Below are 26814 nucleotides of genomic sequence, written 5' to 3' on the forward strand. Positions count from 1 at the left end.
TCAGAGAGAGATGTCATCAGCTCCGTTGAAAAAGTAGAGCCTAGGCTCATGCCAGAGGCAGGGACTCTTAATTATTACAACAGCCAGAATAGCCATGGGCTCAGCAGTGGAGGCCAGAAGGCAGACGGATGCTTACCCCGCCTCCCCCCGACCCTGCAGGGCCTGGTTGGCAGAGCCACAATGACAGGCAGGTTATGAACCCAATGAGGCAGCAGATCACTTCGGGAAAATTTAAAAGATCGGCCAACACCTCCCTAGGATAATAGCTTGGCATTTACTGAAGCTCTTTGTGTAAAGTCAAGGTTAATCTCATTTTATAATGGAAGACACAGATTCAGAGAAGCAACACCAGGAGGTTCCAGTCACACAGCGATCCCAAGGAGGGCTGGTGTCTCACACCCACGCTGCGATGACTTCTCCAGCTCTCAGTTCAGTTCAGTTCAGTCACTCAGTTGTGTCCCGACTCTTTGTGACCCCATGGACTGCAGCACTCCAGGCTTCCCTGTCCATCACCAACTCCCAGAGCTTGCTCAAACTCACGTCCGTAGAGTCAGTGATGCCATCCAACCATCTCATCCTCTGTCATTCCCTTCTCCTGCCTTCAATCATTCCCAACATCAGTGTCTTTTCCTATGAGTCAGTTCTTCACATCAGGTGGCCAAAGTATTGGAGTTTCAGCTTCAGCATCAGTCCTTCTAATGAATCTCCAGCTCTACCCACCCCTCAACACACAACACACCCCTCAGGAACATCCTGCATGCCCCCCACCCCGTTCCACCAGAAACTTTCCACCTGGGCTGCAAGGCCATCTCTGGGTCAGTAGGGCTCAGAGCCAAACACTTTACCCCATGACGGTTTAATCTGATTCCCTCAATGTCCCCCTGAGGTAGAATTTTGCACTTTCCTCATTGTGTACAACTTGGGAAATTGAGGCTCAGACAGAGAAATTACTGGTCCAAGGTCCCACAGCTGGGAAGCAGCAAAACTTGACTCTTGAGCTGGGCAGATTCCCTGTATGTAGCTCAGGAACCCCCAGCACAACCTACACTGTGGGTCCTCTGTATCAGGGAGATAAAAATGGTCACTTGTTTGCTCAGATAGGACCAAACTGCCAAAGCACTGACATTGTCAAAGCACCATGTTCCAAAGAACCTTCTGGTCGACTTGTTCTCCTCCCATGACAGGGAGCTCACTACCTATCCAGCAGTTCCACCTGTAATAAAGTCCTCCCTTACCCCAAGGAGGAGATCTGTCTTGCTGCTCCCTTACCAGCCTTCTGGAGCTGGAGATGGGAGGGCAGTGGGGGGCGGGGGGGGTGCGGCGCTGCTCTCAATGCAGGGGCAGCTGAAATGTTCAAACACCCTGATCTCTACTTAGGTTAACTGGCCAATTCCCTAGTGCTCAGGCACAAGCCTAGATGTCCTGGGGCCGTAGCTCTCGCTCACCCTCAGCCAGGAAGACAAGGAGAGCACGGTGCAGCAGATGTACCCCCAAGCGGCGGCGCCGGGTGGGGGGCCAGTCAGCCACCACTCCATAACAATGTCCTTGCTTCTGGTTAGTCAGCATCTGGATTCCTGGGGAGATTAGGAATAAGGTCATGAGGGCAGCCTCTGGGAGCTGCTGGCAGAAGTTTGTGCCAGGGAACCCCCTGGGTATTGCTCTCAAGCAGGGATAAACCAATGGAGTAAAATATGTGTACATGCAGGTACATAGTTGGTGCTCAGTAATTGCTCATTGGCTGAATGGACAGCTGTGATGGGGAAGGGGTGAGGGAATCAGTAGATCAAGTGCCCTTCATGTGACCCCACTCCTACCCCACAAGCCAGACACCTACCTAGAGCATCCACAAGACATGCTTCTCGAGTGTAAGCCTCTGCAGGGACCACATGCTGGAAGCAATGCAGGGAAACAACGCCACGACCAGTGGCCCAAATGTCCAGGATCCGGCGTACCTTGGGACAGGCCTGGGGGGAGCCAGGGCAGGGTCAGAGTTTGCCCCACAATTCCTTCTACCTGCCCCAGCCGGGCCACCCCTGCCACAAACCTGCTACTTCTCCTCATACCTGTTTTCCTGGCCGTCTTCGGTGGTTAAGGGCCTCCCAGAGATGAATGTCCGGCCGGGCCCGTGTTCCCTTGCCCACGTAGAAGATGGCCTGGACAAAAATCCGAAGGCATTCAGCTAGGCTCAGTGAGAAGGCTCGGGCTGGCAGGTCCTGAGTCTTCCTAGATGAAGCAGATGGCTCAGAGAGGGAAACGTGACAAGAGCTGCCCCAGAGATAGTCCTTAAGTCACAGAGCAAACTGAACCCATGTCCAGTGACCCGTTTTATAAAAGGCAGGGTGGGTAGCTGATCCCCAAGGACACTCAGCAGCTTGAAGTGGATCCAATTGCCTTTTATTGATAAAGAAGCTGATGACCAGAGGGGGCCAGTTCCCTTCCTAAAGACACACAGCAGGACTTCCCTGGTAATACAGCAGATAAGAATCTACCTGCCGGTGCAGGGGACATGAACACAGGTTTGATTCCTGATCTGAGAAGATTCCACATGCCGCGAAGCAACTGATCCTGGGGACCACAGCTACTGAAGCCTACAAGCTCTAGGGCCTGTGAGCCACGGTTACTGAGTTTGTGTGCCACAACTACTGACGCCGCATGCCTTAGAGCCCGCACACCCCCAACTATTGAGCCTGCATGCTTCAACTACTGAAGCCCTTGCACCTAGAGCCTGTGCTCTACAAGAAGAGAATTCACTGCCATGAGGAGCAGCAATGGAGAGTAGCCCTGGCTCGCCACAACTAGAGAAAGCTGCCTGCAGCAAAGAAGACCCAGTGTAGCCAAAAATAAATTAAAAACAAAAAAAGACACAGAGCAGGTAAGAACCAATCTCAGAATTTTCCAGCTCCCATTTCTGAGTCATTCCTGCTCCAAGTACCTGGGGTCCAGCAGCAGATATGTGAAGCTGGACTTCACGACCCCCTCCCGCCACCGTCTGGTGGGGTCTGGCCGCTCGAACTGCTGGACAAGTGCATCTTCATCAGCTTGGGCATCTGGGATACGGCCTGTGCGCAGGGCTTCGGCCAGCTCTGGGCTGTGCCCTGAAAAATCTGGGCCTGGGAAGGGAAACTGGGTCAAGAAAGACAAAGGAAAGGGTGGTTCCCAGAGACCAAGGGAGAAGTAGGTTGCACTCTGAGCCAAGGGATCTTGGAAGATTCCCGGAGACTCCTTGAACTCTGGATACTCACCAGGAGCAGCCTGGGCTTCTTTCAGCCGTCGGAGGTAGTGTGGCCGGGTGAAGGACGTGATGGGACCTGGGCTCTTGCCAAGCGCCCGGAGCCCTTTCAGCAGCTCCAGGTCAGATATGGTAGGGTCCGGTGGACACTGGTCACAGGGGCTGGGGTCCCTGCCCCCTGTGGCACTTGCCTCATCCTCTGTCAGCCAGAGGGCAGCCAAATCACTGTCGGGGGATAGCTGGTCCTCTCTTGGGATGTGGGTGTCAGAAGGTCCAGGCAGCGGTTCCCAAGGGGGACTATGGGTTGAGCTTCTGTCTGGGAAGAACTGAGGGGAGGGGGGATCATCCGGCAAGGTCAGAGTCAGGGCCTGCAGATGGGCATTTAGTTCTGCCTCCCTGTCCTCCATGAGGGGTTGATGTGCCAGCTGTAGGGTGCCCAGAGATCTTGGCACCCTCTGGGAGAGTCGGACACCGGTCCAGGGGGAGGTGTGGCCAGCTAGATCCTCAGCTCCTGAGGCCTCAACAGCAGTGACAAAGGAGGTCACCGAGCTGCAGTCCCAGCGCCCCAGTGGGGACTCCAATCCACCATCTGTGTCAGCAGTCTCCGGGTAGGCAAGCAGGCCGGGGGGTCCAGGGCCAGCCTCCAGGCGCACGTCCTTGCCGGTACCTGTGCCCAGTGTTGTAGAGTTCAGCATCACATTAGGAGGACCGGAGAGGCTGGTATCCAGCCCCTTTTCACAAGGGCCTCGGCCCGGAGCAGGGGGTAAGAGGGAGAGTCAGTAAGGAGGGGAAGAGGAAGTGAAAGAGAAAGAGCAACGTCAGAGCAGACAGAAACAGGCAGCTGCAATCACAAAGAGGAAGGAGCGAGGCAGAGGCAGAGAGACTGATCAGAGGCCCTGGTGGTGAAGCCCTGGGCATTAGACACAGAGATCTGCGAAGTTATATCAGAGGTTAAACACTCCCAGCCGCCCAGATACCACCCACCTCCAGGCTCTGGCTCAGGTTCTGGCTTCCAGGAGCCTTTCCAGGTCCGGGTTGGGGCCCTGGTCCGAGTCTCCAGCTCCCGAAGCACACGGGCACAGTTCTGGTGCCCTTGCTGCTCCGCCAAGTCCAGAGGCAGGAGTCCGTCCTGCAAGGGTGCGGTCACTAGCGGGCGCCCTCTTCCCTCCCTCTCTTCCTCCTTTCCTTCCTCTTTCCCTCCCCTCCGGGTTTGCCTTGCTACAGACTGCGATGGGGCCCCCCACCTGGTCGCGGAGCGCGGGGTCTGCTCCCTGGCTCAGCAGCAGCTCCAGGCCCCGGCGACAGCCCCAGGCAGCGGCCACATGCAGCGGTGTCAGTGCCTCGGCCGATCTAGGGCATGAGCGGAGGAGGGGGTCAGTGAAGCAACTCCATCTCCGGGTCCGGAAGCCCTGGCTATCAGCCCTCCATCTCCGCCCTCCATCCTGAGATGCCACCCTTCGAACCTGCGCCCTCGGGCTGGGACCCAAACCTCTGCTCTCTGACTCTAGAGCTTCTACCGCCGGATCTGAAACTTTGATTCCCATTTTGACCCCGGCGCAATCTCATATCCTATCCTGGGTCTGGTACCCTGCCTCTGCCTTGGACCCTCAAGATCCCTCCCCGGACTCCCTAAGGTCCGCCCCCGGGGATTGAGTCCGCATCCTTGGACGCCGTCTTCAGGACTCCCAGGTCTGGTCCTCGTACTCGGGAGACAGCTCTCGTTCATGGAAGACCTGCCCCGAGCCCACACCCGGCCTCACCGAGCGTTGGGGTCCCCGCCTCGGCGCAGCAGGGCCTCGAGGCAACACAGACTCCGCAGGTGCTGGGCTCTGGCCGCCAGGTGCATGGCCGCCGCGCCATCCTCGAGTACCAGATTGGGGTCGGCACCACGGCGCAGCAAGTCCTCCACAGTCCTAGGGATAGAGGGTCAGAGTGGACCGTGGCACTCGCCCCCTACCCCCAGCCCTGGCCTCCCCGCCCCTCTGGCCCTGCCCTCACCGCAGCTCCTCCTCCTGCAGCGCCGTCCGCAGCCGCCGCGCCAAACCGACAGCCGGGCCCATGCCCCGGCTGTCTCCTTGGGGCAGCCACCTGGTCGCGCCGCCTGCCGGTTTCCAACTTCCCGCGGCGCCCTTGTGCGCACGCGCCGCTCCGCCCCTCGGCTGTCTTCTCCGCGCCCTGGTGCAGTGCAGCGACCCCAGCCAGGCTGAGCGGCGCCGCATCGTCGCCCACATCGAGGGTCGGAGCTTTAGTGCTGGCCCGAGCCCGCGACACCAAGTAGTGCCCAGGGCCAAGTGATGTTTGCTCAGGGCCAAATGATGTCTGGGGCCTCTGATAAGGGCCCGGAAGGGTGGAGGTCGCCATGTGTGCCCGTATCTCTCACAACGGTGTAAACAAGAACACACCCTGTTGGAGGGGATGGAGCTTCGATCCCCGGGACCCGGTGGTGCCACAGGGCACCGAGTCTTCCCGAACCCTCTGCCGAGGCGCACGCAGCCCTCACAGTATGTAAGGTTTCAGTTAACAGCTACCGCCTGCGGAGGCTCTGCGCCGCCCGTTTTCAGTCCTGCGGAGTCTGAAGTCCGTTACTTTGGAGCCCTGGGCCTCTTAGGGTGTTAGTTTCCCCATATGCAGAATGGGAGAATAATACCTTCCAGGCTGGTGTTAAGTTGAAAGAGGGACCTGGCACACGGGTGCCCAGTAAAGGCTCCTGGGAAAGTAAAGCTGTTTCTTGATAAAGCTATTTTCGTTTTATATGCAACTGAGAAAATCTAGCTGGTAAGGTGTGTTGTTGTTTTTTTTTTTTCCCCCACAACTGCTCATTATCCAGGAAGATCAAGTTGAGTGATGGACCTGTTCTATCTGTTTCCCTTCCTCTGGAGAGCACCCACGCTATTTCCTGACGGAACTATAAACCTCTCTTCCCAGAGAGGCTTGAGAGAGGCCTGACCAATGAGGGCGTTCCACAGTTCTGGCCCATGACTGACCCAAGCAAGACCTGTCATAAGGGGTGCTGCGAGAGCCCTCACTTCACCTGGGTTGGGATTTGCAGAGTGGTCAGCCATATTACCCTTTTCCACAGGTTGGGAGGAAAGCAGGGCATAATGAAAACCAACCATGCAGTGTGTTTCAGCTCTTCCCAAAGCAATGTCAGAGCACCTGGATACAGCCAAGCCTAAAGCTCCATCTTAGCTTCTTATCTATAAGAACCTAGCCATTCTCCTTTCAGTTCAGTGGGTGGGTTTTCTGTCACTTGCAACCGAAAAGATTTCAATGAACAGTGGACTTGGGTTAGGGAGTCTCAGATTTTTATTCTGATGACAAAAATCACACAAAGCACAACAAAAATTACAACTGAAAAACTCAGGAGTGGGATATGAGCTGGGAAACATGGGGACTGGGTGTCCAGAGTCCCTGGGATGCTTCCTGGAATCTTAGGGTTCCTTCAGGGCTGCCCAGGTGCCTCAGATACTTCCTAGAACCCCCTCTGGGGGTCCTAGGGAGCCCAGTCTGAGAACCAGCGTTCTATGCCAAGGGTTTCATTGTACAAGAAGGTTGGATGTACAGGGATGGTTCAGACAGTGGCCTCAACCTCAGTGGCTTCATCGTCCTCCTCCAGCAGGCTATAGGAGGCATGGCTTTGGCAAGGCCGCTGCAGTGGATGAGCCAACAGCTTGGCCATACAGTTGTGAAGCTCAAGGGCTGGCCCAGCCAGCGCCACTTCGTACTTATAACTGGTACCTTTGGTATCCAGGCTTCCCATGAAGGCAAACATGTCCTGTGGGCCAAGGAAGGGCTGTTCATGCAGATGTTCTGCTGCCAAGCCCTCCCTGTCTTGGAGGGCCTCCCAGGAGGGATCTCAGGGATGGGTTCTGAAGGGTGCAGAGGAGTTGGCCAGGCAGAAACTATTCCCACTTTCAGCAAACATTTCCTGCCACCCACCCACCCCAAGGGTCTCAGAGCTGGAGCCCCTAGTCTGGAGAAGCACATGACCCCCAGCCCCCTGACGCTGATCTATCCAGAGGAGCAGGGAAGGCTTCTCAGAGTAGGGTCTTCCAGTTTGTGTACTGACATATAAGTAGGAGCTGGGCTCAACCCCCTCTGCTCACGGTTGGGTCAAGTGAGGCTCGGAGAGATAAGTGGCCAACTCGAGATGCCACAACTAGTTCAGGGCTGGAATGTAAAGGACCAGCAGAGCCTGGGGAGGCAGGGATGGAAGTGTGCTCCACGCAGAGGGCACAGAGACAGAACAAGCAGGAAGAGAGAGAAGCAGGGGATGTTGGGGATGAGGCGGATAGGACCTTACATGCTCCTGGGCCACCGTCCCAACAGCCCCATTAGTTCACTGCAGACAAGTGGGAAATGTTGGAATCTGACTGACCATGATCTAGAAGGGCCAGGAATGGTAAGGAGACGGCTAATGGCAGAGCAGTGTGTGAGTGGGCAGGGGCAGGTGGCTTCCCTCCTCCCGACCCCATAGGAGTACAGGTGCCTCTGAGCCTGTTGCCAGGTACCACTGTGCCTAAGACATGCTGTGTGACCCTGGCCTGGTTTCTTGCCCTCTCTGAAGCTGCTTTTCCTCAGCACAGATCATAGTCTAGGGGGTGAGCATCAGATGCCCTGACGGTCCTCAGTGAAAAGGGCCTCCTTTCCCTTAGGGCTGGGGCAGGAGGGTTCGGAGACCTCCCATGTACATCCACCTGCCGCCCACACTCTGGTGGCCTCTCACCTTCCAGCTCATTTCCTCCTCCTTCTCGTCAGCGCCGTTGTGGATGTAAACAACATCGAAGAAGAAATAAGGGCACTGGAACATTTTCTGCAGGGGAAGAAAGGTAGTCTTTGGGACTAGGGTCACCCTATGGCCCCATGACCCCAAATCTCTAGATTCTGGGAACCTGATTCCAGGTACCCCAGCACCTGTGGTCAGGAAGTCCCTCCTAGTATCTAACCACCATCGTGCTGGCTGCAGGCATCCTTCTCCCAGGTCTCACTCACCTTCATGGGCTCCGTCAGGGAGAACTGGGGCTGGCAGGGTGGACGGCTATAGACGAGGATGGTTCGGACCACATACGGCGGTGGGATCGTCTGCACGTTCTCCGTGACTGGCAGCTCAGTCTTCTGCTGGCTGTGCAGCACGAAGGGGGATAGTCAGAGTACACCTTGGTGGCCCACCCTTCTCGTCCCCCCAGGAGAGCCCAGCTCCTCACTGGGTATGTGAGGTCCCACCTGACCCCTCCCAAGTTCACTGTTGCCTCTGAGCCTTTCCCCATGCTGTTCCCTCTGCCCCGGCACCTTCCCAGCTTCACCTTTCTCCCTGACCTCTCCTGCTCCATCAGAGGTTTTGCCGACCCCAAAGCCAGCGCTTGCTCGGATTACAACGGCAGAGTCTGGTCAACACAACAGTGACCACATGACCCACAGAGCCAAAAATGTACTATCTGGCCCTTAAAGAAAAAGTTTTGCTGCCCTGCAGTTAAAGTAGTGGTGGGCCACTGGGCTGTCAGAATATAACCCAGAGGAACTTCCTTGGTGGTCCAGATGTTAAGAATCTGCCTTGCATTACAAGGGACACTGGTTGGATCCCTGGTCCGGGAAGATCCCACATGCCACACAGCAACTATACCCAAGTGCCACAACTACAGAGCCCGTGTTCCAGAGCCTACAAGTTGCAACTACTGTGCCCACGTGCTGCAACTACCAAAGCCTCTGCACCTACAGTCTGTGCTCTGGAACAAGAGAAGCCACCGCAATGAGAAGCCCGCTCACTGCAACTAGAGAAAGCCAAGACCCAGCACAGCCAAAAAGAAATACATATATAAATAAATTAGAAGGAAAAAAAAGAAAGTAACACAGAGGGCAAGATGTGAAAAAAGAACCTCTTTTGCAAAAATGCTTTCAGACAGGTAAGTAAGCAATTGTTCCAGGGGGTAAGGGTGAGAAAGGAAGCCTTTCGGCCTCCCGAAACGACTATTTCTGGGCTGTTTGGAGCTTTTACCCAGAAGGGGTTCTTCTCTTCAAAGGTGAGTAATAATTTCCCCATGGGGGACTTACATGAGGCTGAAGAGACCTTCCAGATCTGGTGAGAATGCTAAGGAGAGCAGAGCAGTGCATGGGTAGACAGAGGTGGGCGGCTTCCCTCCCCCAGAGGCTGGGAGAGTACAGCTGCCTCTGAGCCGGCTGCCAGGAGGCATGCTATGTGACCCTGTTCCAGTCACTTGCCCTCACTGAGCTAGTTTTCCCTCAGCACAGATCATAAACGAGGGGGCTGGCATCAGATGACCTGAAGGCCCTCAGTGACTCAAAGCCCCCCTTTCCCTCAGGACTGGGGCCATTCTCTTCCCTGCATAGAAAGGATACTGAAGGTGGAACAGGAAGCTGTTTCCAGGTCGTAGAGGCAGCTGCAGAGTTCACGGGGGTCAGAGGTCAGGCCAGACAGCTGCAGGGAAGACTGAAACTCAGCAAGGTGCTCTCAGCCCTGGGGGGCCCCCGGGGAGCCAGGCTTGCCCCCAGCCTCACCCAGGCCGTGTCATCGTTCACCACCACCAGCGCAAACTCGTGGCTCTTGTCAATTTTGTGTTTTGTCCGCACGAACATCTCGATCATTTTCTGGGAGACATTGAGGGCGTTGGTTTTGGAGCTGGGGTGAGAGTGAGGCGGTGGTTAAGGCCCAGGTCATGCAGCCAGGCAGGCGGTAGAGCCCAGCCACAAACCCAGCCCAGCTGACTCTCCAGCTTTTGTCCTCACTGAATGGGTCCCTCTGGCCAGCCTGGGCCTCACATCTGATCCAGAGGAGGCACCCCACCTTGGCTCAGTCATGGATCATCAGGAATGCCAGGGAAGGGGAGGTAGGCTTGTGCTTAGGCCCTGCTGCCTGACCCCAGTGAGACTTAGCTGCTCACAGGCCAGGACTTTGGAGTCAGCCAGGCCTTGCTCTGAATCTGGCTCTGCCCATTTGCCAGGAGGCCTTGAGCAAGTCACCTTGCTTCTCGGAGTTTCCGAGTCATGGCTGTGACATGGGTGGAGTGTGACAGCTCTCAAGTGCTGAGAACAGAACCCCAGCAGGCTGCAGCTGTAACATTACCAGTTATCACGGTTACTCTCCAATCCCTCCAGGACCCAGGAGTCAGTCTTAGAGAGACAACCCTGCATTTTGGGGGCTGGGTTCCTCCCAGCCACGGTGGCAAACTCCAGCCCCCAAATAACCCCTCTCACCCATTGAATGACTCAAGCTTTGGCAGCGCCATTTCCTCTGACAGGTCCAGGCAGATGATCTGCAACAAATTTGGAGGCTAGTGAGGGCTGTGACCAGCAGTACTTGGCAACTGGATGTCACTGCGGGCCCCCATGCCACTCTGCTGGCCCTCTCCAAGAAGCCCCATGGGAGAAGGCTATATGATGACCCCCAGTTCCCAGCCAAGCCGTCCACTCTAGAAGGAGGCAGCTGAGGGACTTCCCTGGGGGTCCAGTGGTTAAGAATCCGCCTTCCAGTGCAGCAGACAAAGGTTTGAGCCCTGGTCAAGGAACTAAGATCCCACATGCCGCAGGGCTACTGAATCCACTTCAGTTGTGTCCAGCTCTTTACGACCCCATGGACTGTAGCCCTCCAAGCTCCTCTGTCCATCGGATTCTCCATGTAAGAACACTGGAGTGAGTTGCTATGCCCTTCTCCAAGGGATCTTCCGAACCCAAGGATTGAACCAGCGTCTCCTGCATTGGCAGGTGGATTCTTTACCACTGAGCCACTTGGGAAGCCCAGCTGCCCTAGGACACTAATAGAAAGGGACTGTTTTCCAGAGTGAATCCTAAAGAATGACATTTAATCCAAGGTTCCCTAACATCTCAAAGCCACAGGCCAAGCCTCTCACTTACCACTTTCTCTGGACAGTTGACCCTTGGGGTCCGCACCTGGATCTCTGGGGCTGGTGGAGGCACCTGCCACGGCTTGGGACCGGCTCCTGGAGGGTTGGTGGCCCCGTCGTCAGCACTGGCCGCCTCGCCCTCACCCTCACTGCGGCTGCCCACACTGGTCTGGGCCCCCAGCGCCCGGTCCTCAGCCCCCTCAGGGTTGGAGCGAGTGCGGGGCCTGGGCTCAGCTGACTGCTCCTCTTCCTCCTCCTCTTCTTCCTCCTCTTCCGTGGGACAGCTGGGCTCTGCCACCTCCATGGTTCCGGAGTGGCTGGATGCAGCAGGGATGAGGGAAGCCAGGATCCTTTCCTTAGGGCTTTTTAAAGCATTTGGTTACTGAGCAGAACAGGTCATAAGTCTCTTACTGACAATAAGAGTCACTCTGCTCAGGGACTCAGTTTCCTCATCTGTAGGATGGGTGCCTTTTACACTTATCAACCCAGCATCCACTCTGACTTGAGATAACAGCCTCCCCTTTTTTTTTTCGTAGAGCTAACCCCTCCTCTCCCCCTTTTGGCTAGGGTGCTCATCTGGCCACTGTGAATGGCTCAGAGATGAGGACGTGACCCAGAACACACCAGGGAGGGGCAGTTCCGAATTGGAAGGATACAAGTCCAAAGCTGCTAGGAGCCTCTCTTGCTTCCAAGAGGGGGAAAGAGAGCTTGCGTGAAGTGATGCTCACCCAGAAAATGAAAGACTTCTCAGCGCCCGGATCCAGCTATGCCTAAATTCCCTTTCTTACTTAAGCCAGACTGAGTTGGGGGTTCTGCCACCTGAAACTGAAAATGTCTTGGTGAATAAAGGATACAAACTTCTAGGGTTCTCCCCTCCATAGTGACTGCTTAGGCGGTGTCTGCACACTGGAGAGGTGTGCAATTCCTTTGCGGAAAAACGGGGCGCCAGTGGAACAGTTTGTCTGTCTAGGCAATGGGTGAGGGCTGCTGGGGATGATCTCTGAGCGCCTTGCAGCCCCCATAATCTGTAAGGAAAGCATAGCTGCAGCAAGAGAGATGGAGGCTAGACTGCAGGAGAAACTAGAGCTGAAGGCGGAAGCCTCAGAGCAAATGAGAGGCTGAATTTCTGGAGCTAAGGAAGGTGGGCCTTTAAGGACGGATCCCGCACGCTTTCACCACCCAACTTCTGCTCACCGTTGCCTGAGCCTCCTTCCTACTCATCCGCTGACCCGCTAGGAAGCCGCCATCTTTAGCAGCCGGAAGTAGTTCGGCTCGGCCGTCACGCCTACTGGGAACTGTAGTTCAGCGGCCGAAAGCCGAACGGAGAGATGAATGGGACGAGGCTGGAGAGCCTTGGAAGCTGATAGGGTGAGACTGTGCTAGGAGGCGGGGTTTGGATTGTGATAGGCTGGAGTGGGAGTCTAGTGGGGCGGGATCTGGGATGCGATTGGCTAAAGTGAGACAAGGAGGAGTTTTTATGTTTCTGGTCGATTCAGATTACGGTGGTCAGCCCTTCTGACGTGATAGGCTGAATCGAGGCAGAGTGGAGTAAGACTTACAATGGGAAAGGCTCAGAAAGATGGAGAAGACCTAGTTTACCGTGTGATTAAACAAAATGGGGCTGAATTGGACGGGATTTAGAAGAGGAGGGGTTGATTGGTGATTGATGGACTTGACCGAACCTCAGTAAGGGGATTTTGCGGCAGAGGTGGGCGTGGTTCAGAGCCCAAGGCCCCTCCCAATTATTTAAATCAGCTCCTTATTTTACAGATATTTGCAAAAATTAAAAAAATACCAAGCCAGAACTATTTCAAGCCACCCTTCGTTTCTTCATGCACACTTCTCCCCTCAGCTCCATAACCACCTAAAAACTGAGCCTCAGTTTCTTGTTAAAATCTGTTAAACCTGCCCACATCAGCTAAACTCCGGTTCAAAGAGAGTCCGGAGGGGCTGTGTAAAATGAACTTTGAAGGATGGAGAATTTGCTGAAAAAACAAGAGGGGTAAGGTCATTCCAGGCAGAAGGAACCGCCTGGGCAACAGTTTGTAAGTTTTGAGGAGCTTTGGAGCTGTGAAAGTCTCTCATCGGTTAATGAGGCTGGAACAGAGGCTAAGAGTGAGAATTCTAACGTTCACCCTCAAGTCAGAAAATTGCCAACTTCTCTCGCTACGACCTTTGGGGGAACGGAGGCAGGAAGATTCAGCCTCGTAGAGTCTGTCAGTGGAACCAGAAAGATTCAGACTACCCCAGGCTATGCACAGTTTACATCAAATGCACGAGGAAGGAAGGGGTGTTTCAGGCAAAGGTTAAGGCATGGCCAAAGGCACCAGGGTGTGAGGGAATTGAGAAGCTTCAGCTGTTCATGGAAGAGGTTATCGTGGCTAGAGACGGGAGTACACACTGGTGCCACCCGCATGCATGATTTTATTGAAGACCTTGAATGCCAGGCTGAAGAGCATGAAATGTTTTCCAAGGGCAATGGGGAGCCATGGAGGGTGTGTGAGCCAAGGAGGTGAACAGTGAGACCTCTGTCTCTGGGTCCTGGGTGGGGAAGGGAGTGGAGGTGGGGGAGCCCTGGGAGGGAGCTGGGCTGGCATCCACCTTGGGGAGGAGAGGCTTGAGCTCTGACTGTGGATGGAGATGCGGAAGAGGCCCTTTAGAGGTGGATGCAGGGAAAATGAACAGGATGTAGGAATCATCTGGGATCTGAGGAATTCAGCATTTATGGAGGAGAAACAGAGGAACCACAGATGGGGAGGTCAGAGAGGCAGTAGGGAACAAGGAGGGCACCTTACGATTCAGTTCTCTGATGGTGCCTGACCATGTGCAAATGTATATATATGCAAACATATATACATGTATATACACACACACATATATATACACACACATTTTATATATATATATTTATATATAAATACACACATATGTGTGTATATGTATGTATATGAGGAGGGTATGGCAACCCACTCTAGTATTCTTGCCTGGAGAATGCCCATGGACAGAGGAGCCTGACAGGCTACAGTCCAAGGGGTCACAAAGAGTCAGACACGACTGAGTGACTAAGCACATAGAGGTATATATACATATACATGTATATATATACAATGTGTACAATATATACAATATGCTATATATATATATATATATATATATATACACTGGAATATTACTGAGCCACAAAACAGAAATTTGCAGCAACAGAGATGGGCCTAGAGATTATCATACTGCATGAAGCGAGTCAGACAAAGACAAATATATGATATCACTTATACTGCTGTTTAATTGCTCAGTTGTGTCTGACTCTTTGTGACCTCATGGATTGTAACCCGCCAGGCTCCTCTGTCCATGGGATTTTCCAGACAAGAATACTGGAGTCGGTTGCTATGTCCTTCTCCAGGGATATCACTTATATGTGAAACCTTAAAAAATGATACAAGGCTTCCCTGGTGGCTCAGTGGTAAAGAATCTGCCTGTCAATGCAGGGGACATTGGTTCGATCTCTGGTCCAGGAAGATCCACATGCTGTGGAGCAACTGAGCCCGTGCTCCACAGCTACGGAGCCTGTGCTCTGGAGCCCAGGAGCCACGACTACTGAGCTCATGTGCTGCAACTACTGAAGCCTGTGTGCCTTGAAACTGCTCCATAACAAGAGAAGCCATGGCAATGAGAAGCCCGCACACCCCAAATAGAGAGTATTCCCCACTCACCACAAGTCGAGGAAAAAGTTGACGCAGCAATGAAGACCCAGCATAGCCATAAATAAATAAACAAATAAATAAATTTTTTTATTTTAAAAATAAAATACAAGATGTGCAGTTAAATTTGGGGGGAAATGATACAAATGATCTTATTTACAAAACAGAAATAGACTCACAGACATAAGAAAGCAAATTTATAGTTACCAAAGGGGAAGCGGGGGGAGAGATAAATTAGGAGTTTGAGATTAAGAGGTACACACTATATACAATAAACAACGAGGACCTACAAAAGGCACAGGGAATTATATTCAGTATTTTGTAATCCTATAATGGAACCTGAGAAGGAATAAAAAAGAATTTGTAATATTCTAAAAGAAAGAATAAAAATAAAAAACACTTGGCTGCATACCTGAAACTAATACAACATTGTAAATCAGCTATATTTCAAAAGAAATTTTTTTGTTTTGAAAAAAACAAAACAAAAACCTCCCATGACACTGAAGGAAGACAAAGAAACTGGGGCTCAGAAGGGACCATCGCTTGCTCAGGGGGACCAACCCCAGATCTGTCTGTGACTTGAAGTGGAGCGAGAACTCTGACGCTTAAGGGACAGTCAGAGGCCAAGTGAAGAGCATCAGCCCAGAGGAGCACTCTAGGTTCCAAGAAATAAAATCTAAGGGTGAGAGTTGGAGGAGCCGTGGCCTTGGAAGCAGAGGCAAGGAGGGACTGGCATCTCGGGAGCTGGACATGTGTCCTGTTGCTAGGGCTGGAGGAAGCCCCTGTCCTTGAAGAGGAAACTACACAATAGCAAGTCACATGGCCAGGGGAGGAGGCTTCCTGTTTCCCGGCCCCTCCCAGGCTGGCCTTGGCCAGCCCAAGCTTGAGCGGGCAGTGGTCAGAGTGACCCCAAGAATGTCCAGGGACTTGGTTTTCTGACCAAGGTACCCCCCAAGAGAACAGGGAAGTAGAGCGGGCTGAGGGAACCAAATCCCAGGATTAGAATCTCTGGTTCAGGAGAGCCCTGGGGAGGAGAGAGGACAGTTGAACTCCTCCTCCCAAGCCCAGATAGGGGAGGCAAGGGAGCAAAGAGAGAGAGGAAAATAAAGGAGACAGAAACGAAGGAAGAGGTCAGGGCAACCTTGAGAGGTAGTGAGCTGGCCATCAAGGGAGGCATTCAAATGTGCCAAATCCACATTGATAACTCAAGATCCTTTTGGAGAAGTGAAATCAATGCCCATTTCACAGAAGAGGAAATTAAGGTTGTCATTTGCTTTGAGCTGAAGTCAGGTTGTAGTTTTAGTGGGTGAGGATAAAGGAGGATTCAGAAGACACTGATTTCTGGATAACAATGAGTGCCAGGGCCACACGGCCCCGAAGCCGGCGAGGGAGACACGCTCTGCCCGTAAGTGATCCCCCTCCTTGCCACACCCAACCCTGCAAGACCCCAGCACCCAGATCTGCCTGGCTCAGAGCTCAGCCCTGGGGATCATTTGCAGGGTGAGCTGGACCCTGTGGCAGAGAGTTCAGAGGAGGCTGAGGCAGCCAGTGGGAGCTCTGAGCCGGGCCCTGTGGCATCTCAAGATAGCGCCAAGCTGGAACTGTTGGGCCCTGAGGTGGAGGCCAAAGGGCAGGGCTTGGAGAGCAGGTAAGGCCCACTTGGTCTGTGTCCCCCACTGCAGGCCTGGCACATCTTTCCCACTCATAGATGGTTTTTATGTCCCTCCCTGACTCACACACATGCCATGGCTCCCATTGCCCGTGGCCTGACTTTCAAGGCCCTGTATGATGCAATGCTGGCCTTGTTACAAACCCTCTGTGTGTTAGCTATCCCAGATGACCCCATTTCCAGAAATTTCCATCCTTCACCTCTTCACAGGACTGACAAAGAAGTTGATGGGGACACTAGCAGAGGACCAGCCCCAGCCCCTGAGGAGCGGCCCCATGAGGAAACCCACCAGGCCCCAGAGGTAGCCCCACAGGATGAGGAGAGCGTCCCCTCTGGACCTGATGTATTTCAGACTCTTCAGCAAGCGCTGAGCTCTCTGGAAGCAACTGCTGCTGCCTGGCGCCATCGTCCCCCAAACTGTCCTGGGCCAGTGGAGGCAAAGGACAGAAGCCAGGGGGCACCAAAGCCCTGTTTGGAGCAGGAGGGGGCTGGGAGCTGCCAGCGGGAGGCAGCCAGATTGGCTGAAAGGAATGCCTGGCTGCGTTTGGCCCTGGGCAGCCGGGAGGATGAGCTGATCCGCACACAGAACTCCCTGAAGGCCTTCCAGGCTGAGAAGGAGATGCTGCAGAGAGAGGTGAGCAGGGCAGGCCTGCCTCCCAGGCATGCCTGGTGGGAGGGAGGCAGGCCTGGCATAAGACACATTGAATCATTTGTTCATTTGTGAAGATTTCTTGGAGCTTTGACTTGCCTTGCTGATGTTCAGTCGCTCAGTTTTGTCCAACTCTTTGCAACCCTATGGACTGCAGCATGCCAGGCTTCTCTGTCTTCTCTGCCATCTCCCAGAGTTTGCTCAAACTTATGTCCATTGAGTCAGTGATGCTATCTAACCATCTTATCTTCTGTCACCCTCTTCTCCTCCTCCCTTCAATCTTTCCCAGCATCAGGGTCGTTTCCAATGAGTCAGCTGTTTGTATCAGATGGCCAAAGTATTGGAGCTTCAGCTTCGGCATCTGTCCTTCCAATGAGTATTCAGGGCTGATTTCTTTTAGGATTGATTGGTTTGATCTCCTTGCTGTCCAAGGAATTCTCAAGAGTCTTCTCCAACACCACAGTTCAGAAGCATCAATTCTTTGACGCTCAGCTTTCTTTATGGTCCAACAGTCATATCCATAATTGACTACTGGAAAAACCATAGCTTTGACTGTTTGGACCTTTGTCGGCAACCCCAAAGAGACAAAGGTCCCTCGCAACTTTAGTTAAGAGGATCGGAGAGGCCCACCGAAGAAATGACACTTGAATAAAGGCCACAAGGAGGCAAGGGAGGAACCATGTAAGGAACTGGGGAAGAGCATTTTAGGCAAAAGGAACAGTATATGCAAAGGCTGGAGGTTGGAGTGCGATTCGTGTGTTCAAGAAACAGTGAGGAGGCCAGTATGGGGCTGAGCAGGAGGAGACAAGGGTACCGAGGTGATGGGAGCAGATCCCAGAGGGCCTTGTGGGCCTCAAGGAGGATTTGAACTTTTGCTCTGAGTGAGGTGGGAGGCCCGGAGGGCTCTGAGCAAACAAGGGTGGAGACCTGATGCAGGTGCTAACAGGCGCCCTCTGGCGACTTTGTGAGGAACAGCTTGTGGAGGGAGAAGGTGGAATCTTGGAGATCCAAGAGGTGGCAAAGTTGCGGAGACGGTGAGAACTGGGCAGATTCAGCGGGGATGCTGAAGATGGAGCTGGCAGGTGGGATGTGAAAGCTAGAGAGGGGCTGAGGACGAGACCTGGATTGGGAGCCTTAGAGACTGGAAGTGAGACATAGGGAGCCTGTGGGAGGGGCAGGTTTGGAGGAAGGGAGACCAGAGCCCTTAGGCCTTAATCAGCTCAAGATGCCATGAGCCACCCACATGGGGCTATTAAAGGGACAGTTTTATGTCTGGGTCCAGAGCCCAGGTGATGTCAGGGCAGGAGGGACACAGATGGTGAGACCTGGGCTGCGGAAGCCCAGCGCAAGGAGCGGAGCCCATTTCTCAGCTGGGAAAGAGAAGTCTTTTTAAAAAAAAGTTTTACCCCCCTGACCCCTCCGCCCAACCCTGGCAACCACCAACGTGTTCCCTGTATCTGTGAGTTCAGTTTTTAAAAATTCTAACCTATCATCTGTCTATCTATCTATCTGTGCCCTGCTGCATGGTTTGGTGGATCTCAGGTCCCGACCAGGGGTTGAACCCCAGCCCACAGCAGTGAAAGCCCTGGGTCCTAACCACTGGATCACCAGGGAACGCCCTTGTTTTATTTTAGACTCCACATATAAGTGAGATCATGTACTATTTGTCTTTATCTGGCTGACTTGTTTCACTTGGCATAGTACCTTTAAGGTCCTTCTGTGTGCATGCTAAGTCACTTCAGTTGTGTCCAACTCTTTGTGACCCCATGGACTGTGTAGCCCACCAGGTTCCTCTGTCCATAGGATTCTCCAGGCAAGAATACTGGAGTGGGTGGCCATTTCCTCCTCCAGGGGATCTTCCCAACCCAGGGATGGAACCCACGTCTCCTGCGGCTTGGGCACTGCAGGCAGATTCTTTACTGTTGAGCCACCGGGGAAACCCTAAGGTCCTTCTATATTGTTCCAAATGGCAAGATTCCTTTTTTTTACAGATGAATAATACTTCATTCTCTAAATATATTTACCACATCTTATCCATTCATCCATCGGTGGACACTTAGGTTGCTTCTGTGTCTTGGCTCTTGTAAATAATGCTGCAACGAACATGCGGGTGCAGATGTCTTTTCGAGATAGCACTTTGGTTTCCTTCAGAGAAATACCCAGAAATGGAATTGCTGTATCATATAGTCATTCTATTTTTAATTTTTTGAGGAACTGCCATACTTTTTTCCATAGTGATTGCACCCATTTACATTCTCAACAACAGTGCATGAAGGTTCCCTTTTCTCCACATCCTCGCCTACACTTATCTCTTGCATTCTTTTTTTCTTTTGGTCGCGCCACTCGGCAAGGCATGCAGGATCTTAGTTCCCCCAACCAGTGATCAAACCCGTGCCTCCTGCAGTGGAAGCGCGGAGTCCTAATCCCTGGACTGCCAGGGAAGTCCCTTTCTTGTCTTTTTGATGCTTGCCATTCTATCTGATGTAAGGTGGTATCTCATTGTGGCTTTGATTTGCATTTTCCTGAGGATTAGTGAGGTTTCCCCAGTGGCTCAGCAGTAAAGAATCCACCTGCAATGCAGGAGCCACAGGAGACACGGGTTCGACCTCTGGGCCGGGAAGATCCGCTGGAGGAGAGCGTGGCAACCCACTCCAGTACTTTTTCTTTTTTTTTGCCTGGAGAATCCCATGGACTCTCATGCCAGAGGAGCCTGGCAGGCTACAGTCCATAGGGTCACAAAGAGTCAGACACGGCTGAAGTGACTGAGCATGCACGCATGCAAAGATTAGTGATGATGAGCATCTTTTCATTTACCCATTGGACATCTGGAAAGAGAAGTCTTGATTCAGGGACTGCATGATTGAATGCCTGACCAACAAGTCATGGCTGAACGACTTGCCCAAGGTTGTACAAGAAGGTTGTACAGGATGAGAATCTGGGGCTGGGGGGGGGGGGGGGGGTCCTACCTTCCAGCCGGTGCTCTTGCCACTGCTCCAAGAACAGGTCTTAGGGAAGAATGGCAGGTGGTTGGAGCCACCCCAGCCTTACATTCCCCATTTCCCCAAAGGTCCAGGAGCTGCAGGATTCCCTGCTGAGGCTGGAGCCCTTCCCACCTCCTTCCTGTGACCAAGCAGGTGGCTCGGGTAGTGGTTCCAGCAGCTCTGGGGCTGACGGAGAGACCTGGGGCTCACAGGTGAGTGTGTGAAGCTAAAAACCGTGGTCTGTTTCAGATCCTTAGGGTTTGGGGCCATGAGACTCAAGCCTAAACCCATGATGCTGGGCTCTCAGTGACAATTCTGGGTGAATCAAGTCACCTCTTTTTGACAGGATCCCTTCTCCCGGGCTCACCCCCTGCTCCGGCGCCTGCAGAGTGATTCCAGCACCCAGATGCTTGGGTCTCTCCCAACCCAGCCCCTTGCTCCTGAGATGCACATCATGGAAGCCCAGATGGAGCAACTCCGAGGGTAAGAGTCACAAATGCTGAGCTCATAAGGGCACTGGTGCCTCCCAGCTGGGATATAAAGCCAGCAGTCTGGAGCTGGAGTGGGGGAGGGATGGGGAAGGGTGGAGATCAGTGGTGTCCTAACTGCCCTTCAAAGTCACTCACTTTTCCCTTTTCCCCACCTCTGGAGGCAGGAAAACTGAGAAGCTCAAATGCTTCAACCGCCTGCTGTCAGCTGTGCTCCAGGAGTACAAGGGCCGGTGTGAGGGCCTCAGCATGCAGCTGGGCCAGCGGGAGGCTGAGGCCACTGCGCTGCGTCTGGCCTTGCAGTATAGGTCAGTGCACCCCACCGTGATTCACTGCCTGGGAAAGAAATGGACATCCTCAGAGGATAGTCTTAATCCCCAGAGAGAGACGGAGCCCTCTCAGAAAAGTGTTTGCCCTTGCCGTGGAAATTAACTTAAGGCAATTTTCGTCCAAGAGTGCTGAAGGAATTTACAAACTCCCGGGGTTGGGGTTAGGAGGAGCAGTGAGGGATCCAGGAGCAAGTGGGGATGTCACCTACATAGCAAGATGGGTATGCTGGAGTGCTCAGAACTGCTGTCCTACAGTGAACACTGTGAGGAGGCATATGGAGCCTTACTCACTCTCCGGGAGGCAGACTCAGGAGTTGGAAAAGAAGCCTTCATGGATGACTTGGAGGCAGCTGAGAAGGAAGCTCAGAGGCTCCTAGCCCAGGAGAAGGCTGCCATGGATGGAGTGACACTGCAGGATCCATATCCAAGGTACCCTTGGGAGCCCTGGGGACTGGGTGGGCCAGTGAGTGGGGCTCTGGTTGCAGAATGGGGCTCCCAGCACTGGCCCTATGTTGGGGGTTGGCGTGGCTCCTATGCTTGGCATTAGGCCTGCTGGAGTTGGCTGGTTTCTACCCAGCAAAGTTGACATGGTGGTGACAGCCATTGGGGTTGGTATAGGACCCACCAGGGTGGCATGAAGATGGATGGTGGTGCCCACTGACTGGGTGGCATTATGGTGCTTAATGGGGTTGGCATGATGCTGCATAACAGGGTTGGCAGGTAAGCAATGGTGCTCACTGAGTTGGTGTGATGGCTTCCCCATGATGGTGTGACTGACTGTGTCCATTGGCATGGTGGCATTCATTCATCATTCATCACTGATGAATGATCATCAGTGGGCTGGTGTTGCCCATATGGGTTTACATTATGGTGCCCACTGTGTTAGTTTGACCATGCCTACCACAGATGGCATAGGAAGGAACCATCATTGTCAGTAAGACGGAAGATGACAAAGCCCCCCAGGATTGCCATGAAGCCACGCTGACCAGTGTTGACACAGGCCTCTTCTGTTTCCCGCAGTCCCGAAGGTAGCAGTGTGGATAGGCCCACATCACAGGAGGTGGCTACCCAGCTCCTGGGCTATGTTCAGCGTCTCCAGGAACGCCGTGCTCTGGTCAAGATTCCCCCCGAACCTGGCTCCACCTGGGTGCCCATATCTACCGTGCCCCATGCAGAAGCCATGGTGCAGGCCATTCTGGGGACCCAGCCTGGCCCAGCCCTGCCCCGGCTGGAGAAGATGCAGATCCAGCAGGACCTGGCAGCCACACGGGTACACATTGGCTGTGGTCACCGTGTCAGTCTTTCCTGGTGGGACCAAATAGGTTGCTGAATCTGAGTGAGATGTGATGAGGGGACCAGGTAGTAAGGGAGAGTTTTGCTGGATATTGTTTGAAATTTGTAACCTGGCGTGAAAGAGCTGGGGGCTTCTCTGTGGTAAAGAATCCGCCTGCCAATTCAGGAGACACGAGTTCGATCCATGGGTCAGGAAGATCCCCTGGAGAAGGGAATGGCACCCCACTCCAGTAGTCTTGCCTGGAGAATTCCATGGACAGAGGAGCCTGGCGGGCTACAGTTCATGGGGTGGCAAAAGAGTCAGACATGACTGAGCAGCTATCACACACATGAAAGAGCTGAGGTTCTGAATTTGGAGAAACTCCAGACACTACCGTTGAGTTGCTACTTGACTTTGTCTAAGACACTTGCTCTCTCTGAATGTCTATTTCTACAGCTGTAGTTTTTATGGAAGGATATTTCCCATCATGCAAGATCAAGGGAAGGGTTAGGAGTCTTGCCTGAGCAGCCCTCAGTGGGCACCTCCTAGAGGCTCGGTTTTCTCAACAGTTGACCTTCAAGGCACAAATTTTCTACCCTCTCCTTGGTCTCTCAGGAGACTCTGGCGGACCTGATGCTGCGGCTACAGCTGGTGCGGCGGGAAAAGCGGGCTCTGGAACTGCGGGAGGCTGCCCTCCGAGCCCAGGGCCCAGCCCATGTGCTCCTGCTGGAGCAGCTGCGCTGGGAGCGGGCACAGCTTCGGACCGGCGGGGCCAACAGCAGTGGTGGAGACAGCAGTGGAGGTGGGAGCAGCGGAGATGAGGAGGAGTGGTCCCAGGTGAGTGACCCTGCCTTGGCCTGGTAGGGATAGCAGTATACTACTGGATATGTGGTCCTGGTTAATCCTAGCCTCCTTTGAGCCTCAGTTTCCATTTCTGCACCAAAAAAGGAGTTGAATGGTAAAAATGCATGTGAAAGTTCACACTTGTACTTCAGAGTTTCTTTCTTTGAGTGTATTGAGCCCAATAAGCCCCAAGGGATTTAGTGTCTCCCACTCACACCTGTCCCTACTTCCCACCCCCAGGCTATTCATACTTCCCATTCCCCATTCCAGCAGCTCCACGCCGTGCTTCTTATTTTCCTAAATTTTGGCTCCAGCTTACTCCCTGAGGCTTTCCTTCTTGCCCCTACTGTCTAATCATATCTATCCTCTGTTTAAAGCCTTAGAGCCTTCTGGAACCCTCCTTTGATCATCTCTTCTACCTCCATACCTTTCTAAGTGCTACGCCTCTGCCAGGAACACCAGTCACTTTCCTGTTTATCTGAGTCCTTGACATCCTATAGGTCTGAGCTCAGACATCACCTCCTCTAGGAAGTCCTCGTGAACTGCTTAAAAATGAGATCTCTTGTTAGTTATTTCCCTTGTTAGGGAACAACTGTATCCTTATTGGGGTGTCTCATAAGGCTGGGGGCTCTGTGAGAGCAGGCACTGTAGCCACCACAGTCTGTGATGACTTCAATGTCTAGATTGGGCTGAACACACTCTCAGCCGAGGTCAGTGTCACTACCCTCCCTTCTGCCTCCCTCAGGGTCCTCCTGCTCTCCCTGGCGGCTGCAGGGGTATTGATGGAGGCCAAGTGAGCAAAGTGCAGGACCCAGAAGAATTGACCCAGGAACTGTCAGCATCACTCACTCGGTGTGTGCCTGGGTACTGTGCTGGGGTGTGTGTGGCCTGGCTGGGGGTAATATGTGAGAGCCCACTGGAGTGTTGCGTACAGTGGAGGACTGGGTGTACCATTGTATTCACATGGAAACATCTTGGGCAGGTGGGTGGGAGTGGGGAAGGCAGACAGGAGTGGCTATGTCTGTGAGTTCCTCTCTCCCCACCCTTGTACCAGGGCTCTGGGCCTGCGGGAGCAGCTGCAGTCTCTGCGGGAAGAGCTAGAAGAGGTGGCTCGGAAGGGACGAGCCAGACGTGCTCAGAGTACTGAGCTGAACAGTGATTTATGCAAAGCTCACAGGTGGGTCTCTCTGTGTAACCTCAGAGGCATCCCTGGCTCTCTCTGGGCCACAGCTTCCCCCCCTAAGGTGGGTGGCAGGTTCAACCCATTCCACACCTCCTCTGGTGCCTGATGTGTGTCAGCCCCTGCTGAGTGATGCTAAGACCCCGGGAAGACCCAATCTCAAAGACTTCCTGTCTGGGGCTGGGAGTACATAGCCCCTGTCTTGGGTGGAATGGGGGGCTGTTTCCTGGCTCAGCCTCCTTCTCCCTCCAGCACCTTGGTCATGGCCTTCCGAGGTGCCCACCGGAAGCAGGAAGAGCAACAGCGGAAGCTGGAGCAGCAGATAACACTGATGGAAGCCCGACAGGCAGAGGAGCTGGCCATGCTAGAAGCCACCGAAAGGGCCCTGGGCAGGTCCAGACTTCCCTGCCCACCTTCCCGGCCTGGGGAGACCTTTCTCTAGGCCCTAACCTGGCCATGTCTGGATACTTGTGACGGGTCACACCATAAACTCTTCTGGAGAGACACTGTGTCATGTGGCATGACTTTGCATGTTGAGGCATGTTCTGTGTGATGAGGGCTGATATACCTGAGTGTCTGGGGTTTGATGGGGAGGGGCCTGGCAATTGAGAAAGACTCAGTATATTTGGTCTGACACCATATGGCATGTGAAGAGACATGTCAGAAGGGTCATGGAAGAAGCAACTTGGGCTGTGGAGACAGGATTCCCATGACTGGCTGGGGGCATTCAGGGTTCAGTGAGGTTACATAGCCAGAGCTGAAATTCCAACCCTTATCTGTCTCCAGGGCTTCCCTGGTGGCTTAGATGGTAAAGTGTGTCTGCCTGCAATGCAGAAGGCCTGGGTTCAATCCCTGAGCCGGGAAGATCCCCTGGAGAAGGAAACGGCAACCCACTCCTGTACTCTTGCCTAGAAAGTCCCATGGATGGAGGAGTCTGGGAGGCTGCAGTACATGAGGTCGCAAAGAGTGGGACACAACCGAGCGACTTCACTTTCCTTTCCTTTCTTTCCTATCTGTCTCCAGAAGCCCGGCAGGGTGTCCACTGGGGCAGGGCACACTTTCCCCTGCCCACCCACTTCCCAAGGAAATGCTAGGCTTGGTCTGAAGGATGTTCCCAAGAAGATACCCATAACCCAGAAGGAAGACTGAGGCCTTAACAGTTCAGCACGTGGAACATTAGCTGGAAGAGCATTGCTCCCTGAGTGGAGGGAGGGGGAAGGGGGAATCAGAAGTGGCCTTAGAACTTGCATTCAAAGAATGTGGACCTAAGGTAAAGGGCTTTAGGGTGGTGGGCAAAGGGAAGAAACTCTGCAAAAGAGATCTCAGGGGGGTTATACAGCTGTTGTTGAGGAAATCAGGTTTGGTAACGGTGGGCAAAGAAGTACACTGCCCTAGAGCGTCTGGATGGCTCCTGGCCAGTCTGAGAAGTTGCCAGGTTTACCTGCAGGAGATGGGAGCTCTGGGAGGTGCCAGTGTCAGATTAACAGCGGGCAAGAGATTAGCATCTTATTTACAAGCCCACGCGCCTTGCCCTTCCAGCGGAGTCTGGCAGAGTTGGGAAAGGAGGGGTTAGGCTCGACCCAGACGCCTCGGATTAGTGGCCAGCTGTCCCCTCCTGGGTGGCAGCTGAAATTCAAGACTCGGATTAGTTAGATTTTCATTCCAGCCTGGTCGGGGTGAGGTTCGGGGGGGGGGGGGGGGCGGTTCAGGCAGCACCTGTGCAGGTGTGTGCGCGGCGCGGCTGCCTCTCGCCGGCAGGGCAAGGCTGACCTGAGGTCGGCGCTAGTCAGCCGCCGAGACTCAACCTGGTCCTCCGGATCCACAGGAGCCTTGGGCCAGCGCTGGTGGCTGGTGACCTTCGAACCATAAACACAATCTCCGGACCAAGGCAGGCTTTGCAGAAAGCAGGGAAACTCAGGCGGGCAAAGTCGCCCGTATCCCGGCAGAGGACCCGACTGTAACGACCCTCTCGTCCGTCTCCCTCCCTAAGAGTCTAAGAGTGACCTTAGCCCCGAGTCTCACTAGGTTGCCCGTGGCGGGGCGGGGGGGGGGGGGGGGGGCGAGAGGAGACAAGGTCACCTGTTGGAAGGGGGGGAAGGAGTTCACGCTGGCGATGGGGGCGAGAGCTGAGGTCGCCGTTGGGGGGCGGGGGCAGGTTCCCAGGCCACCGGGAGCCGGGTCTTGCTGTTCCCACGGGTGCCCCGCAGCAGATGGGCCCAGGCCTCTTTGTCCCTGGTCGCGGCCTCTGCAAGGTCAAATGTCACCGCGGGGCCGCGGGCAGGGGTCAGGTGGGGCGGGGCCGGACCTCAGCACCACCCCCCCCACCCCGGCCTCCAGGGACTGCAGGGGCGATAGAGCTCCTGGGCTGAGGCGGGGCGGCCCCCCAAAGGTTGGATCACCTCGAAGTTCCGGGATCTGTGGCAGACCTTCTTCCAGTCTCCCACCGGACCCCTCCCCTAGGCTTGTGTCCCTCAAACTCCAGTTCCCTGTCCCTTCCCTTCTCCGGGCCCCCTCTGACTCCTTGAGCCTTCTCTTCCTTACAAGTCTCTGGCTCTCATCTCTGAGACACCCACCTCCACGTCCCCCCCCCCACCCCCCCATCAAGGATCCTAGAAAGTT

The 26814-nt window shown here is 54.0% G+C and overlaps 3 protein-coding genes across 5 annotated transcripts; 1 reads left to right on the forward strand and 2 right to left on the reverse strand.

The window, feature by feature from the left end:
* Positions 1–255: 255 nt before the first annotated feature.
* ANKLE1 (ankyrin repeat and LEM domain containing 1) lies at positions 256–5463 on the reverse strand. The gene is made up of 9 exons (XM_061149913.1): positions 5228–5463; positions 4990–5142; positions 4474–4579; positions 4214–4358; positions 3243–3896; positions 2933–3110; positions 2064–2223; positions 1835–1964; positions 256–1574 (listed from the first exon to the last, which is right to left on the reverse strand). The coding sequence occupies exons 1-9, from the start codon at positions 5458–5460 to the stop codon at positions 1414–1416; spliced, it is 1920 nt and encodes a 639-aa protein (XP_061005896.1). The 5' UTR covers positions 5461–5463; the 3' UTR covers positions 256–1413.
* Positions 5464–6517: 1054 nt separating this feature from the next.
* BABAM1 (BRISC and BRCA1 A complex member 1) lies at positions 6518–12404 on the reverse strand. Of its 3 annotated transcripts, none has more exons than XM_061149914.1 (10): positions 12280–12404; positions 11814–11910; positions 11096–11447; positions 10439–10497; positions 9743–9863; positions 9584–9662; positions 9278–9302; positions 8222–8351; positions 7956–8042; positions 6518–7004 (listed from the first exon to the last, which is right to left on the reverse strand). In XM_061149914.1, the coding sequence occupies exons 3-10, from the start codon at positions 11387–11389 to the stop codon at positions 6801–6803; spliced, it is 999 nt and encodes a 332-aa protein (XP_061005897.1). In that variant the 5' UTR covers positions 11390–11447; positions 11814–11910; positions 12280–12404; the 3' UTR covers positions 6518–6800. The 3 variants fall into 3 exon arrangements, with proteins under 3 accessions (XP_061005897.1, XP_061005899.1, XP_061005900.1); XM_061149916.1 differs by having other exon boundaries at positions 11814–11904; positions 12280–12380; XM_061149917.1 differs by lacking the exon at positions 11814–11910 and having other exon boundaries at positions 12280–12398.
* A 3239-nt stretch (positions 12405–15643) lies between these two features.
* Positions 15644–24699, forward strand: USHBP1 (USH1 protein network component harmonin binding protein 1). The gene is made up of 12 exons (XM_061149918.1): positions 15644–16188; positions 16283–16431; positions 16663–17086; positions 20169–20294; positions 20429–20565; positions 20738–20878; positions 21155–21328; positions 21920–22169; positions 22788–23009; positions 23761–23867; positions 24070–24192; positions 24448–24699. The coding sequence occupies exons 1-12, from the start codon at positions 16135–16137 to the stop codon at positions 24635–24637; spliced, it is 2097 nt and encodes a 698-aa protein (XP_061005901.1). The 5' UTR covers positions 15644–16134; the 3' UTR covers positions 24638–24699.
* The last annotated feature ends 2115 nt before the right edge of the window (positions 24700–26814 follow it).

Source organism: Dama dama, chromosome 9 (assembly GCF_033118175.1).
Source record: "Dama dama isolate Ldn47 chromosome 9, ASM3311817v1, whole genome shotgun sequence".
NCBI classification, from domain to species: Eukaryota; Metazoa; Chordata; class Mammalia; order Artiodactyla; family Cervidae; genus Dama; species Dama dama.

Excerpts from the sequence above, each read along its gene's own strand:
- ANKLE1 (XM_061149913.1), bottom strand. The coding sequence starts at position 5,460 with ATGTGGGCGACGATGCGGCGCCGCTCAGCCTGGCTGGGGTCGCTGCAC. Across the intron at positions 4,580-4,989 it reads GGCGGGGACCCCAACGCTCG|ATCGGCCGAGGCACTGACAC; the intron begins GTGAGGCCGGGT and ends CTCATGCCCTAG. Across the intron at positions 4,359-4,473 it reads ACCCCGCGCTCCGCGACCAG|GACGGACTCCTGCCTCTGGA; the intron begins GTGGGGGGCCCC and ends GCACCCTTGCAG.
- BABAM1 (XM_061149914.1), bottom strand. The coding sequence starts at position 11,389 with ATGGAGGTGGCAGAGCCCAGCTGTCCCACGGAAGAGGAGGAAGAAGAG. Across the intron at positions 10,498-11,095 it reads TCAACTGTCCAGAGAAAGTG|ATCATCTGCCTGGACCTGTC; the intron begins GTAAGTGAGAGG and ends AATTTGTTGCAG. Across the intron at positions 7,005-7,955 it reads AGGAGGAAATGAGCTGGAAG|GACATGTTTGCCTTCATGGG; the intron begins GTGAGAGGCCAC and ends CTTGGCCCACAG.
- USHBP1 (XM_061149918.1), top strand. The coding sequence starts at position 16,135 with ATGAGTGCCAGGGCCACACGGCCCCGAAGCCGGCGAGGGAGACACGCT. Across the intron at positions 21,329-21,919 it reads CTGCAGGATCCATATCCAAG|TCCCGAAGGTAGCAGTGTGG; the intron begins GTACCCTTGGGA and ends TGTTTCCCGCAG. Across the intron at positions 22,170-22,787 it reads AGGACCTGGCAGCCACACGG|GAGACTCTGGCGGACCTGAT; the intron begins GTACACATTGGC and ends TTGGTCTCTCAG.